Below are 15,131 nucleotides of genomic sequence, written 5' to 3'. Positions count from 1 at the left end.
TCCTATTTTGGCACTTGCTTTAAGTGCCAAAGTAAGATAGATACATTATAAAAAGCTGTCATTAAATAAAAAAAAGTATGGGTTACCACACCTGGCTATTGGTCGGGCAGTGGTAGCACACGCCTTTTATCCCAGTATTCGGGAGGCAGAACCAGGTAGGATCTCTGTGAGTTCCAGGCTGGTCTACAGATCGAGATCCAGAACAGGCACCAAAACTACACAGAGAAACCCTGTCTCAGAAACAACCAAAAAAAAAAAAAAAGCTGTCATAAGAAAACAACAACAACTAGAATTTAACCAAATGGGAAACAGCTTCCTTTTCTTTTCCAGTCAACATATATTATTTTTAATGTCCTGGTGTTTTACATTCAAATTTATACTGTGTTAACGAACGAATCAAAATGTTAAAACACTTTGAAAACATGACTTTTAGTTGATAAGTGCAGGCTTAATTTATTTTTTATTTTATGTGCATTGCTGTTTTGCCTGTCTGTATGTCTATGTGAGGGTGTCAGGTACCCAGGAACTGGAGTTACAGACAGCTGTGAACTGCCACGTGGGCACTGGGAATTGAACCCGGGTCCTCTGGAAGAGCAGTCAGTGCTCTTAATCACTGAGCTATCTTTCCAGCCCCAAGTGCAGTTCTTTTAATTTGGTTCTACATTAATGTGTAACTGTCCATTTTTACTGGAAATTCTCCTGTAAAATACATTGATATTTTATTGAAAACTCATCAAACAGGTTTATTCTACAAAGAAATTCCCACTTGGGTGTGGTGATGCATGGTTGTAATCCCAGCACTTGGAAGGCAGAACAGGAGGACTGCAGCAAGTCTGAGTCCAGCCTGGTTCAGAGTGCAAGTTCCAGACCATCCAGAGCTACACAGAAAAGCCAGGTCTCAAAAGAAGCAAAATAAACAAACCAAAATATCCTAGGCCTGAGCATGTAGCTCAGTGGTGGAATGCTTTCCTGGAATATGTGCCTGAAATTCTGGATCTACTCCCCAACACTACCAAAAACAAAACCTTTTCACTTACACAGATACTAAATGTAAATCAAACAGTGTAACCCACTGGACTCCTCATCTGAAGACTACTCCAAGGAAATGTGTTTCATTCATTACAAGTCTAAGGCCTCCATGTTAAAAAAAAAAAAAAAAAAAAGCTACAGCTGAAGCTACAAAAAGACTTGGGGGAGAGGGGGAGGTCCCTGAGTTTCTCTGTGCAGCCCTGGCTGTTCTGTAACTCATTCTATAGACCAGGCTGGCCTCGAACTCAGAGATCTGCCTGCCTCTGTCTCCCAAGCACTGGGATTAATGCTACTACACTCAGCTAGCGCTAATTTTTGTAGGTGTGGTGTGTGTGTTTTGCTGGAGACCAAACCCAGAGCCTGTGCTTGTTGCTAGACAAGCTTTGTCACTGAGTTACATCTCTAGCACAAGACAAATCTTGAGACCTTTTTTTTTTTTTTTTACTTTTCCATCTAGTTATAATCCAAGCAAAAGTATATCACTCCACAGTAGAAAAAACAAACAAACAAACACCTAAGACAAAGCCTCACTATGTAGCCTGGGCAGGCTCATATTCAAGATTCCCCAGGCTCAGCCTCCTGGGTAATGTCATTACAGCTATGTATCATGACATCTGGTCATCCAAAATTTTCACAGTAATCCCCCCTGGAGCATCGCCCTAACTATCACAAGGGGCTCCATTGGGTCTCTATAAAGGTGCTGCTATTCTGACATCATGAAAGATCAGTTTATGCTGCTTTCAAACTGCACAGAAGTTTGAAATGCAGGGTCATGTGCCTGGCTTCCTTCCATCAACAGTACATCTATGAAATCCAACTGTTGCATGTAGCAAAAGTTGATTATATTGTCTGTAGTTTATTTAGGTACACCTCAATTATTTTAGCGCATCTACTAAGATAAAGTTGGATTATTTTCAGTTCGGGGTTCCATTTTAAATAACTAACATTTTTACATGTGTTCTTGTTCATATTACACAGAAAATCAGAGTCAAAATTGTATTTGGCTTTATCAGAAACTGCCACACAGAGTCGGGTATGGTGGTGTATACCTATAATCACAGTACTCCAGAGGCTGAAGCAACTGGGCCCAAACGGGAGACTGTCTTAGCAATACTCAAACCAATAATCCTTAGTAGTTAAAAAGCCAAGGCCTGAGGTGGCACAGGCCTTTAATTCCAGCACTTAGCAGGCAGAGGCAAGAGGATCTCTGCAAGTTCCAGGGCAGTTTGGTCTGCACAGAACTCTAGGCCAGCCAGAGCTACACAGTGAGACCCTGTCTCCAAAAAAGGTGGTTCTTTGCAACCACTTTTACTTCAGAGAAAACAACTAGGAATTTTGTGCCCAATACATAAAACAAAAAACTGGGTTATACCTCAGGGTTCCAAGTGAGATACCAACATCTCAGGGATAGTCATTTGTATTGTGGAAAGAGTAAGGCTTCTCTTAGCTCTGCAATTGGGAGACTGAAAATCAACTAACGAAGCTGATGAGGACTACTCCTCCAACACTTAAAGCACTGATCAAGTTTTATTAACAAATGCAGTCGCATCACAGAAAGGACTGGTAACTGGAGCAGTACACCGAGGGCAGTCAACTGTGCGCCCTGGCTTCACTAGCTCTATTTCTACATCCCAGTCTGTCACGTTATCAACCACCATGTGGCACTTGCACTCTTTCCTGGCTGTTAACCTCACTGGCCAAAAGGAAATGGACGCAAAGAACAATGAGTGGGTGAGTGGGAGGTGGGTGGGGGGAGACAGACAGACAGGAGAGGGAGGAGAGGGAGAGAGGTAGGAAGGGAGGTAGGAAGGGAGGGAGGGAGGGAGGGACAGAGGGACAGAGGGACAGAGGGAGAGAGAATGAATGCAAGTCGCAGTGGCAACTTAAGCCGGCCTGAGAGAGACCAGGCCGCTAACTGCCATCTCTCCATCTCGGGACTCCCACCTCAAACCCAAATCCTTGGGCTACCTCTACACGTAACCCAGTGAGGACCCCATGCGCGCGCGCGCACACACACACACACACACACACACACACCAGCTCCTGCCTGCCACACGCATCCTGCCCCCCCCACACACACACACCAGCTCCTGCCTGCCACACGCATCCTGTCCCCCCCCCCCACACACACACACACACAACCAGTTCCTGCCTGCCTGCCAATATAAAGCTCTACAGGCCTGGAAGCCCGCAGCCTAAAAAGCAAACCGAGTTGACCACCCCGGAAGCGCCAGCCAACGAGCCCCGCGAGCACCCGGCCTCCCTCGCGCTCACCTCCCCACCGTCTACCCCAGCCTGGGCGGCACACCACATCAAGCCGATCCCACGACGCCAAAACACCACCAAGGGGCTTCACGCCCACCTCCACAATCACAGAAGCAGCCGCCAGCACCGCCGCCGGAAACGCCCCCGTGCCTCACCGACCTGGGGTGATGTCACTTCCGTTAAAGCGTAATAGGCTAGAGCCCGAGGCCTGGGGGCGGGACTCCCGGGAAATTTGAGAAGATCGGGGTTGAAGGGAGCGCACCAGAGAAAGAAAGAGTGGAACTGTACGCGGTAGTTTGTCAATTTGACACAAGCTGGAGTTATCTGAAAGGAGGGAACTGCAATTGAGAAAATGCCTCCGTAAGACCCAGCTATACGCAAACCTGTAAAGCATTTTTCTTAACTAGTGATAGATGGAGGATGGCCTACCCCATGGTGGGTGGTGCCATCCCTGGGCTGGTGGTCCTGGGTTCTGTAAAAAAGCAGGCTGAGCAAGCCATGAGGAGCAAGCCAGTAAGCAGCGCTCTTCTATGGGCTCTACATCAGCTCCTGGATCCTCCAGGATCCTGCCCTGTTTGAGTTTCTGTCCTGACTTCCTTCAAGAATAAACGGTGATGTAAAGTATAAGCAAAATAAACCCTTTCCTCCCCAAATTGTTTTTTGGTCATGGTGTTTCTTTGCAGCAATAGAAACCCAAATTAAGACAAGTTGGTACCAGGAGTGGGGTATTGCTGTGACAGACCTGATCATTTTTTTGGGAGGATTGTGAAAGGACCTTGGAACTTTGGGCTAGAAAAGCCACAGAGTGTTGAGAGCTCAGGGGTTTGTTCTACAGGAGCTTGGAAGATAACATTGAGAGTGTTGCAGACGATGGAAGCCTGGCTTGTGAAGTTCAGAGGGACATTCAAAGACTATCAGGACCACCTGTCATTTTGAATTAAGATTCTGTGGTTCTGGTTAGCTGGGGCTGAAGAATCAGCTTTGATTAACAAGAACTGCTAAAGTGAAACCTTGGCTTTGCTGAGATACTCAATGTTGTTTGGCTGGAACTGAGAAATTAATGGTGCTTAAGAAGAGAACAGCATTGTTGAGGTGAGATCTACTGGGAAATGTTTCCTGAGAGCCATTACAGAGAGAAAGAGGGGGGGAGGGGAGGGAGGGAAGGTGTGTGTGTGTGTGTGACAGAGAGAGAGAGAGAGAGAGAGAGAGAGAGAGAGAGAGAGAGAGAGAATTTTTGGGCTAGAGAGATTACTGAAGTTAAAAGCACTTGTTGCTCTCCCACAACCTTCCATAACTCCAGTCCCAGGAGATCTAACACCCTCTTCTGACCTCTCAGAAAATCACACAAGCTCATGGTGCATGTCTTAGGGTTTCAATTGCTGTGAAGAGACACCATGACCACAGCAACTTTTTCTAGACAGGGTTTCTCTGTGTAGTTTTGGTGCCTTTCCTGGATCTCACTTGGTAGCCCAGGCTGGCCTCGAACTCACAGAGATCTGCCGGGCTCTGCCTCCCGAGTGCTGGGATTAAAGGCATGAGCCACCACTGCTCAGCACACAGCAACTCTTATAAAGGAAAACACATAATTGGGTGGAGGTATGTGATATTTTTTTGTGTGTGTTCTGGCAAATAAAGCTTGCCTGAAGATCAGAGAGCAAAGCTAGCCACTAGTTAACCATAGAGGCCCGGCAGGGGTGGCACAAGCCTTTAATCCCAGCACTCGGGAGGCTCATGCCTTTGATACCAGCACCTGGGAGGTGGAGACAGGATTATAAAGTGGGTGGGGACAGGATCTCAGCGTTCCATGTGCTGGGATCGGAGGCATGATCCTCCCTAGTGCTGGGATTAAAGGTGTGAGCCACTACTGTCTGGCCTCTATGGTTAACTAGTGGCTACCTCCTGGTAATGATTCAGTCTATTATCATTATGGCAGGACATGGCAGTAGGCAGGCAGACATGGTGCTGGATAAGGAGCTGAAAATTCTACATCTTTAATCCACAGGCAACAGGAAGTGATCTGTGTCTGTGACACTGAAAGTAGCTTGAGCATATCAAACCTCAAAGCCCACCCCCACAATGATGGACTTTCTCCACCAAGGCCGCACCTTCTCCAAGGCCACATCTCCTGTATTAGTCAGAGTTCTCTAGAGGCACAGAACTTATGAAATGAATCAATCTCTCTCTCTCTCTCTCTCTCTCTCTCTCTCTCTCTCTCTCTCTCTCTCTCTCCATGTATATGTATATGTGTATATATATATATATATATATATATACACATGTATATATATATGGGAATTTATTGGAATGACTTACACGCTGCTTTCCAACAATGTCTGGCTGTGAATGGAAAGTCCAAGAATCTAGCTGATCTGTACACGCTGGAATCCCAAAGAAGCAGGCTCCAATGCCAGTGAAGGAATGGATGTGCTGACCAGGTGAGAGCAAGCAGGCAAAGAAGGAATGAACCTGTCCTTCTTCCCTATCCTTATATAGGCCTCCAGCAGAAGGTGGGGCTCAGATTAAAGGTGTGCCTTCAAGCCTCAAGGTCTGGATTAAAGGCTTGTATCATCTGGCCTTAAGATTCAATCAAAGGTGTGCTGTCTTCTTGCCTCAAAATCCAGATCACAAGTGTGCCCTCCATTTCTGGATTATAGTTCATTCTAGATATAATCAAGTTGATAATCAAGAATAGCCATTATGCCTCCTAGTAATAGTACCACTCCCTTTGGGGGCCATTTTCTTTCAAACCACCACAGTGCGCATATATACATGCAGGCAAAACATCCAATATGCATAAAATATATCTTTAAAAAATTAAATTTTTATGAGCTCATGGATTCAAACACACTTGAGGGGTTTTAATTTTGTGGGAAAAAAATTTAAGTCAGTTTCTTGCTATGCAGCCCTAGCTAGACTTAAATTCAAAGCAATCCTCCTGCCTGAGTTTTCAGATTAGACATGTGCCACCATACCCAGTAGAAATTACTATCAATACTCAAACTGTCCTATCTTTAGGAGTGGAAACCTGTTAAAGCTTGTTCCAGAGTGATTCAATCTATTCCTGGAATCTTTGTAGCATCTTTACCATCTGGCATGAACAAGTGTTCCAGGATTTTTTTTTAAACTACATCTTCTGTCCCAGATTTGTGGGCAATTGTTTTCCTAAGAAGCCCTGTGTCACAGTCTGGGTATTAGGAAGTTAGAATGCTCATTTCTGTGACCTGGCCATTGCCTTTAAGATCTAGGATGTTAGCCAGGTGTGTTAATACATGCTTGCAAATCCCAGCAGTCAGAAGGCTGAGACTTGAAGATCAAGACTTGGAGCCAGCTGGCTGGTGGTGGTGCACGTCTTTAATCCCAGCACTCAGGAGGCAGAGCCAGGCGGATCTCTGTGAGTTTGAGGCTAGCCTGGTCTACAGAGCGAGATCCAGGACAGGCACCAAAACTACACGGAGAAATCTTGTCTCGAAAAACCAAAAAAAAAAAAAAAAAAAAAAGACTTGGAGCCAGTCTGGACTACAAATTGAGACCCTGTATCCAAAAACAAACAAACAGATCTCAAAAGTTGATAGACAAGTAGATAGAGATGCATCATACTGGTTGAACTTAATCACTTCTATGTAACAACAGTCTCTTCTTTTTTCTATATTCTAAACTCCTAGCTCCTCAAGATAAAGGGGATGATGAATTTGAACACCATTATCAATTACTCATTTGTTTATCCCCTCATACTATAATCTCAAGAGAGCAATAATAATGTCACCATATGATATCTGAGAACGGTTACATAAATTGTTTTTTTTTTCTTTGTTTGTTGCTTGTTTGCTTGGTTGGTTTTTCAATACAGGTTTTCACTGTGTAGTGCTGGCTGAACTGAAACTCACTCAAACTCAGAGATCTGCCTGTCTCTTAAAGGTGTGTGTGGCCACCTCCTGGCTCATGAATTGTTTTACACATGCTGTCCAAAATCCTTAGTTTAAAAATGGTATTGTAGTGGTATTGTGTTCCCCAAAATATTGTGCACCCTAATAAACTTTTCTGGGGTCAGAGACAGAACAGCCACAATATTAAACATAGAGGATAGGCAGTGGTAACACACGCCTTTAATCCTAGCATTCCAGAGGTAGAAAATCCCTCTGGATCTCTGTGAGTTCAAGGCCACATTGGAAACAGCCAGGCATGGTGACACAAGAAGTGAGCCTTTAATCCCAGGGAGTGATGGCAGAAGGCAGAAAGGTATATAAGGCGTGAAGACCAGGAACTAGAAGCATTTGGCTGGTTAAGCTTTCAGGCTTTTTGAGCAGCACAGTTCAGCTGAGATTCATTCTAGATGAGGACTCAGAGGCATCCAGTCTGAGGAAACAGGATCAGCTAAGGAACTGGCAAGATGAGGTAGCTGTGGCTTGTTCTGCTTCTCTGATCTTCCAGTTCACCCCAATACCTGGCCTCAGGTTTGATTTTTATTAATAAGTACCTTTAAGATTCATGTTACATCTGGCGCCCAACGTTTGTGGTATAAATTCTGGAAAAAGTCACTTGCCTGTGGCCTTTCGGGCCCCAGCTCAGACCTAAGGTACACGTTGCCGATTGTGGTGGCACACCGCATGCCCGCAGGATTTGCTGAAGGAGGGAGAGGCAGGAGGACCCCGAGTTTGAGGCCAGCCTGGGAGGCTTGCTAAGGAGAAGCTACGGCTGACTGGGGACTAGCTACAAACGGTGCCAGTGGGACCATGGAGTCAGCGGCTGCTGCTCTGAGGCTTCTTCTCATCGTGTTGGTGACTGCAATGATGCTGCTACCTGGGACAAAGGGTTTACCGCTACTTGTTCGGAGAAGAATTGACAGGACCATTGTGTTCCAAAAAAACATCGGCAAAGGTCAGTTTAGAAAAGTTTGGCAAGACAAATGGTGGGGAGAAATTGCTGTGAAGATTTTCTTTTCTAGGGAAGCGTTTATGGTTCCTAGAGACAGACATTTATGAGACTATGCTTGCTCCAAACCACAGAGGAGGCCAAAAAAAAAAAAAATCTGCAAGGAACCATGACCACGCCTAACAGCGACTTTGAAATCTTCAAAAGGAAGACGCGACTCCACAAAGATGATTCCACATGGACTATGGTGTGGTGGTATTGTGTTCCCCAAAATACTGTGTACCCTAATAAACTTATCTGGGGTCAGAGAACAGAACAGCCGCTAGATACTTAGGATAGGCAGTGGTAGCACACGCCTTTAATCCTAGCATTCCAGAGGCAGAAATCCATGTGTTCAAGGATACAGCCAAGCATGGTGACCCGAGCCTTTAATCCCAGAAAGCGAGCCTTTAATCCTAGGGAGTGGTGGTAGAAAGCAGAAAGGTATATAAGGCATGAGGACCAGAAACTAAAAGCTTTTAGCTGGTTAAGCTTCAGGCTTTCCAGCAGCAGTTCAGCTGAGAGCCATTGGGATAAGGACACAAGCTTCCAGCCTGAGGAAACAAGACCAGCTGAGAAGTTGGCCAGGTGAGGTTAGCTGTGGCCCATTCTGTCTCTCTGATCTTCCAGTGTTCACCCCAATAACTGGCCTCAGGTTTGATTTTATTAATAAGAACTTTTAAGATTCCTGCTGCACTATGGGAAAACCATTAAGCTGATTAACACCACCAAAAGATCCACTTTGGACTACAAACTGTTTAGGACAATTTCAAGATGGCTGGCTGAGATGATCCAGCCTGACAGACTACTTGAGCAAGGACTTGAAACAAGCCCTGCACTTTCTCATTATGCAGTTACTGGACAAATGATACAGGACTTGACAATTAACCCAAAATGTTTCTTTTCAGAATTCCCTAAATATGTCTTCACCCCCAGAAAGCAGGAAGTAATTTTAAGAAAACAATGCCCACATTCCCAAGAGGTGGGATGGGAGGTTTTTGGTCGTTTAATGAGTTTTGGATATTGTCATTGTTTACAATGGTTGGTTAAAAGTTGTTGATTGTTAATGGTCAGGAAAAAAGCTCAACATGGAGACTAGATTCAGAGGTTTTGTTTAAAAAAAAAGAGAAAAAGAAAGAAGAGAATATAGATATGAGGTAGATCATTGACTCTAAGAAAAAAAGATAAATAATAGGATAAATGGGTAGATAATTTATCTACACTGAAAAAGTGTACATGAATCGACACTGAAAAGAAAAAGAGGAAGATATAAAAATGACAAAAGATAGATTATTGAAACTTTTATGAAAAGAAAAAAGAGAGAATATGAATATGATAAGATAAAAAGGTCAATTTTTTAATCTACTTTTAAAAAGGAACTACTTGTTTTAAATAAGATAAGTAATGAAAATTTCTTGTCTGAGTTTGTCAAATGTTACTGGACAGGACATTGTTATATATTAATGGAGTTTTTTGTCTGAATCAGTCAAATGTTAATGGACTAGACATCGTTAATGTAATCTTGACTGTGTATATTGTATCTACTTATTGGATATAATTTTTCTTGTATTAGTTATAAGCTTTTTTAAATTTTGGACAAAAAAGGGGAAATGTAGTGGTATTTTGTTCCCCAAAATATTGTGCACCCTAATAAACTTTTCTGGGGTCAGAGACAGAACAGCCACAATATTAAACATAGAGGATAGGCAATGGTAACACACGCCTTTAATCCTAGCATTCCAGAGGCAGAAATCCCTCTGGATCTCTGTGAGTTCAAGGCCACATTGGAAACAGCCAGGCATGGTGACTCACGCCTTTAATCCCAAGAAGTGAGCCTTTAATCCCAGGGAGTGATGGCAGAAGGCAGAAAGGTATATAAGGCGTGAAGACCAGGAACTAGAAGCATTTGGCTGGTTAAGCTTTCAGGCTTTTTGAGCAGCACAGTTCAGCTGAGATTCATTCTAGATGAGGACTCAGAGGCATCCAGTCTGAGGAAACAGGATCAGCTAAGGAACTGGCAAGGTGAGGTAGCTGTGGCTTGTTCTGCTTCTCTGATCTTCCAGTTCACCCCAATAACTGGCCTCAGGTTTGATTTTTATTAATAAGTACCTTTAAGATTCATGCTACATGATTTTTTTCCTACCATTTTAACCTGCACAATTCATTGTTGTTTTTTTTAATGAAGATTTACTTTTTGTAGGTATGTGAGTATTGGGGAGGGCATATGCACATGTTGGGGTGTGTGTGTGTGCATATAGGTGCCCAGAGATACCAGAAGAGGGTGTTAATTCCCCTGGTGTTGGAGTTACAGGCAATTGTGAACTGCCCTATGAGGGTGCTGAGAATGAAACTTGGGTCCTCTGGAGGAGCATCAAGAACTCTGAACTGCTGAGCCATCTCTCTAGGCCTCCTTGGTTTGCTGCTGTTGGTTTTATTTTTAGAATATTCACCAAGTTATACAATTATCACTCCTAGCTTTAGAATACCTTCCCAATTTTGGAAGAGACCCTTTACCTCCTGTAAGATGAATTGCTAAATGGTCTTATTAATAAAAAACCCAGAGCCAGATATTGGGGTGAAAACTGAGAGATTAGAGGAATAGGACAAGCCACAGCCAACCTCACCTTAACCAACTCCTCAGCCTCCAAAGAGACCTACTTCCTGTATACCCACGCCTATATGCCTTTCTGTCCCTGCCATCTCCCTTCCTCTCTATGCCCAACTACATCACTTCCTCTTTCTGGCCAGCTCTGTCACTTCCTGTCTGTCTGTACAGACCTCAAGACCTCCCTAGTTAGTGCTGGGATTAAAGGCATGTGCCACCATGCCTGGATCTGTTCCCAGTGTAGCCTCCAACTCACAGATCCGGATGGATCTCTGCCTCCCGAATGCTAGGATTAAAGGCGTGTGCTAGAAATCGCCTGACTTCTGTGTTTACTATAGTGGCTGGCTTTTTCCTCTGATCCTCAGATAAGTTTCATTGGGGTACATAGATAAAATATCACCACAACCTCCCAATTCCCTTTGCCCTGTGTTCCCTGATAATCACTAACCTAATTTCCAACTCCATTTGCCTACTCTGGATAGTTTATAGGCTCCTCTATATTATAGCGGATAATACAAATTTGTTTGCTGTTTCCAAGCAGGATCTCACATATTCCAGGCTGGCTGCAAACTTTCTGTAGCTGAGAGTGATGTTTAACCTCTGACAAACCTGTCTTGATCTCCTGCTTGCTAGAATTACAAGTGTGTGCTACCACAGGAACTCAAGGCTTTGGCATGCTGGACAACTCTCCACTGAGTTACATTTCCTGCTCCAAAGTTTTTCTTTGTTTTGTTTTTTGTTTTTGTTTTTAACAAAAACTGTAAGATTGGTAAAACTGGACACCATTGTTCCCTCAGACTTTGGTTTGCTCCTTATGGTGACCTGAAGCTCTTGGTGAATGGAAACTATCTACTCCAATCAGAAAGCATGAACGGTAACTGCTAGCCACTACAAGCTGTTTGAGAAGGAAGTTGAGTGGGGTGATACTAGGAAGAGTCACATCCCAAGATGCAGGTCCTCTTAGCGTGCTAGTCACTGGAACTTCTGGTTGTATGGGTCTGGCATTCACCCCTACTGGACACTGCCACAGACACTTCTGAGGGATGAGGCTTTCTGCATTGAAATGTGAGCCCCTCAAGAGATGGCTTCTCATCCTTAAGGAGGGCTCTGCTCAGATGCCCCCCCCCAAAGACCTAGGGCCCCAGCATCCCTCCTCACCTAGCTCCATCACCAGCTCTAGAACCCATGTTCCCTATGCAGGACTAGTAAAGCCCTGGTTACCACGAATTAGATAATGTGCTTATGGATCAGACCTTCCCACCAGCTTTGGGGGCTTCTGAAAGCAGCCTTTTGTTTAGCGTTCAAGAGAATCTACTCCATCAGTGTGTGACAAGTTAGAGAGTCAGACACCACCGACACTCTGCCTGAGAGCAGTCCTTCACCTCTCCATTGCCACGAGAAAACACAGCGGAAGACTGAGCTCAAGGTGTGAATGTGGCTTAACTTCAGGTTGAAACCTTTCCACATGGCTGGGACATACCTTTGATCCCAGCACTCAGGAGGCAGAGGTAGGTGGATCTCTGTAAGTTCAAGGCCAGCCTGGCCTATGGAGCAAATTCTAGAACAGCTAGAGCTGTTACACAGAGAAATTCCGTCTCAAAAAAACAAAAAAAGAAAACAATAACAACAACAAAAACATCTTTATGTGTAGTACTTCCAGGTAATATTTTATTTATTATAGTTATTTCCTATATATTTCTAGATACTTGAGTTAGGGTTTTCTCTGTGGCATTAAATGCATTGACCTAAAGCTCTTAAGATATGACTAATATAAATGCATAAGCAAAATACAGGCCAAAAAAAGGTCTTATGTACAAACTTTTGTTTTGTTTTGTTTTGTTTTTTGTTTTTTGTTTTTTCAACACAGGGTTTCTCCATGTAGTTTTGGTGCCTGTCCTGGATCTCACTCAGTAGACCAGGCTGGCCTCAAACTCACGGAGATCGGCCTGGCTCTGCCTCCCAAGTGCTGGGATTAAAGGTGTGCGCCACTGCTGCCTGGCTGTACAAACATTTTTTTAAAAAGATTTATTTATTTATTATGTACACAGCATGTATGACTGCAGGTCAGAAGAGGGCACCAGATCTCATTACAGATGCTTGTGAACCACCATGTGGTCGCTGGGAATTGAACTCAGGACTTCTGGAAGAGCAGTCGGTGCTCTTAACCTCTGAGCCATCTCTCCAGCCCCCAAACATTTTTTAAATGAACATTTTATACAGTAAAGAAGAGAGACCAAGAGATGATATAGTGGTCTGTGACTGCATCCTAGTACTCAGAAGGTTGGTAAGAGAAGAAAAAGAATATGGAATTCAAGGCCATCCTTGGCTACATAGCAAGTTCAGAGGCAGTGTGAGCCACACAAGACTCCGTCTTAAAAGTCATCCCTTTACTCTAGACCTGGTCCTGCTGTCCAGAGAGTCTGTCCCTCTGTTCTTGGATCTTCCTAGACACAAGACCCAGCACTTCCTGAACAGGAACGGGGGCTTTGCAAGGACAGGAGAAACCTGTTTATTCCAATGAAGAGTGAATAAAGGTGATTTCCACAGACAGTGTCCTAGACCCATGTGGGAAGGCTGCTCAGCCTTAGCAAATGGCAAGAGCACCTCAGTATTTTGAGCTGTCTTCTCCCTCTGTTCTGCATAGCTCCCAGTTGTCAAAGACACCCGATAGATCCTGGCATGACCTGCTCTAAGCATTTTTCAAACTGGCCAGCCACTGGAGCACCCAGAGAGCTCTTTGGGGGTTTTCTGAGGCCCAGGGACCCGCTTTCCCTTTCAGGTCTCCTAGCTGATGCTGAATTTAGGAAGGCTCTGAAGTTCCTGTGGGCCACTGCTGAGCCCAGTGTCTGAGATCAGCATATAGAGAAGCAAGTCCAAAGTAGGAGACAGGCACAACTCCCCAGAATCTGTGTTTCTGGCTGGAGTTAAATCCCTGGAACAGCCCCCTGGTCTGGGGACTACAGGACCGTCTAAGCCTGGAGATGCTGAGGCCCAGAAGACCGCATCTGCACTTGGAAATGCTCACAACGGGCATGCTTTAAAGTCAGTCCATAAATAGGAGTCATATCCACCTTCTGTCCTGGTGACACATTGAATTCCATTTGCTGCAGCAAGATGGCCAGGAAGAGAAAGACCTCCAATCGGCCAATGGTCTCCCCGATGCACTTCCGCTTGCCCAAACCAAAGAGAATGACTTTCTCACTCAATGCTTTGTCCAGAGTGCCGCTGGAGGTGAGAAACCTTTCAGGTCGGAACTTGTTTGGGTCACCCCACAGTTCCCTGTAAGCAAAAGGAGATAATTGAAGTAGATGATCAGGGGCTTATAAGTATCAATTAGGTCATTCCCAAGGGGCAAGAGGGTCTGAAGCCCAGGAGAGGATGGACCTAGCCTACCCAGGAGTTTCCACTGCCCCGTCAACTTACTGGTCGTGGTTAATCTGCCACTGGCTCACAAAGATACAACGTCCCTTGGGGATATAGAATCCACACAGACTTGTGTCTCTTGTGGTGCTGGGGAAAGAGGAAGCTCAGTCAGGCTCAGGGTCACAGGAGAAATCTACCCCTGTTTCCCATGCCATGTCCCTCTCAGGAGCTCCAACTGGCTGTGTACACTAAACTAAGGTCTAGTATCAAATATCAATGGCTCTATGGCCTGCCTGACCTGTGGGGGATGGTGAAGGGGATGAAGGATGAATGTCGGAACGTCTCCAGGATGAAGGCCTCCAGATAGGGCAGCTGAGGTCTGTCAGAAAACCGGGGCCTCCGATTCCTGCCAATCACTGTGTCTACAGAATACAGGGATTCAAGAAGATTAAGGGGTTGCCAAGACTTTATCAGAGTCCCCCACTTAGAGTCCTTTGAATGGAGCCACCGCCTACCTAGCTCTTCCTGGATCTTTCTCTGCACCCTAGGGTTTGTCACCAGGTACATGAGACTCCAAGAGACAGCAGTTGTGACTGTGTCAAACCCTGACCAGGACAGAACAGAGGGAGAAGTTAGGTATGCGGCAGCTTCGGGTACCTGAGCACAGAAATTACACACTGAAGAGCACATACCAGCTCCAAAGAGGTCAAAAATGATACTAATGACCTTATCATCCGACAGCTGGACATTGGCATTCTCATCCAACCTTTTGTCCTGATAGTGCTCAATGAGGCTGTCTGTGATGTCCCGGATGTGGCCCTGGGAGACAAAGGAACACAAAGTGAATGGCTACCCACCACAGTCCAGACCTACCTCTCCATCTAGGCCTGGTCCCTCCCAGTGATTAGCAACCTGGTCAAGAGGTGACACTCTGAGGCTGCTGTCCTAGCTTCCCTTGGCC

The 15,131-nt window shown here is 44.9% G+C and overlaps 2 protein-coding genes across 3 annotated transcripts in view; both read right to left on the bottom strand.

The window, feature by feature from the left end:
• Edc3 (enhancer of mRNA decapping 3) overlaps positions 1–3,450 on the bottom strand; it is a 33,969-nt gene extending 30,519 nt beyond the window's left edge. The window contains exon 1 of one of the 2 annotated variants that reach the window (XM_059267958.1): positions 3,392–3,450. The gene's annotated coding sequence lies outside the window, so the exon portion shown is untranslated. Of the gene's footprint in view, positions 1–3,303 lie in introns of both variants that reach the window. The other variant, XM_059267959.1, reaches the window with a different exon arrangement.
• Positions 3,451–12,659: 9,209 nt separating this feature from the next.
• LOC131915623 (cytochrome P450 1A1-like) overlaps positions 12,660–15,131 on the bottom strand; it is a 3,731-nt gene continuing 1,259 nt past the window's right edge. The window contains exons 2-6 of the mRNA XM_059269039.1: positions 14,863–14,989; positions 14,686–14,775; positions 14,469–14,592; positions 14,231–14,317; positions 12,660–14,086 (exon numbers count right to left, since the gene is read on the bottom strand). Of these exons, the coding sequence (XP_059125022.1) occupies positions 13,777–14,086; positions 14,231–14,317; positions 14,469–14,592; positions 14,686–14,775; positions 14,863–14,989 (738 nt within the window). The 3' untranslated portion in view covers positions 12,660–13,776. The remainder of the gene's footprint in view (positions 14,087–14,230; positions 14,318–14,468; positions 14,593–14,685; positions 14,776–14,862; positions 14,990–15,131) is intronic.

Source organism: Peromyscus eremicus, chromosome 7 (genome assembly GCF_949786415.1).
Source record: "Peromyscus eremicus chromosome 7, PerEre_H2_v1, whole genome shotgun sequence".
NCBI lineage: Eukaryota > Metazoa > Chordata > Mammalia > Rodentia > Cricetidae > Peromyscus > Peromyscus eremicus.
Note: the sequence above shows the minus strand (reverse complement) of the source record. Positions and strands in the feature narration are given on the sequence as shown.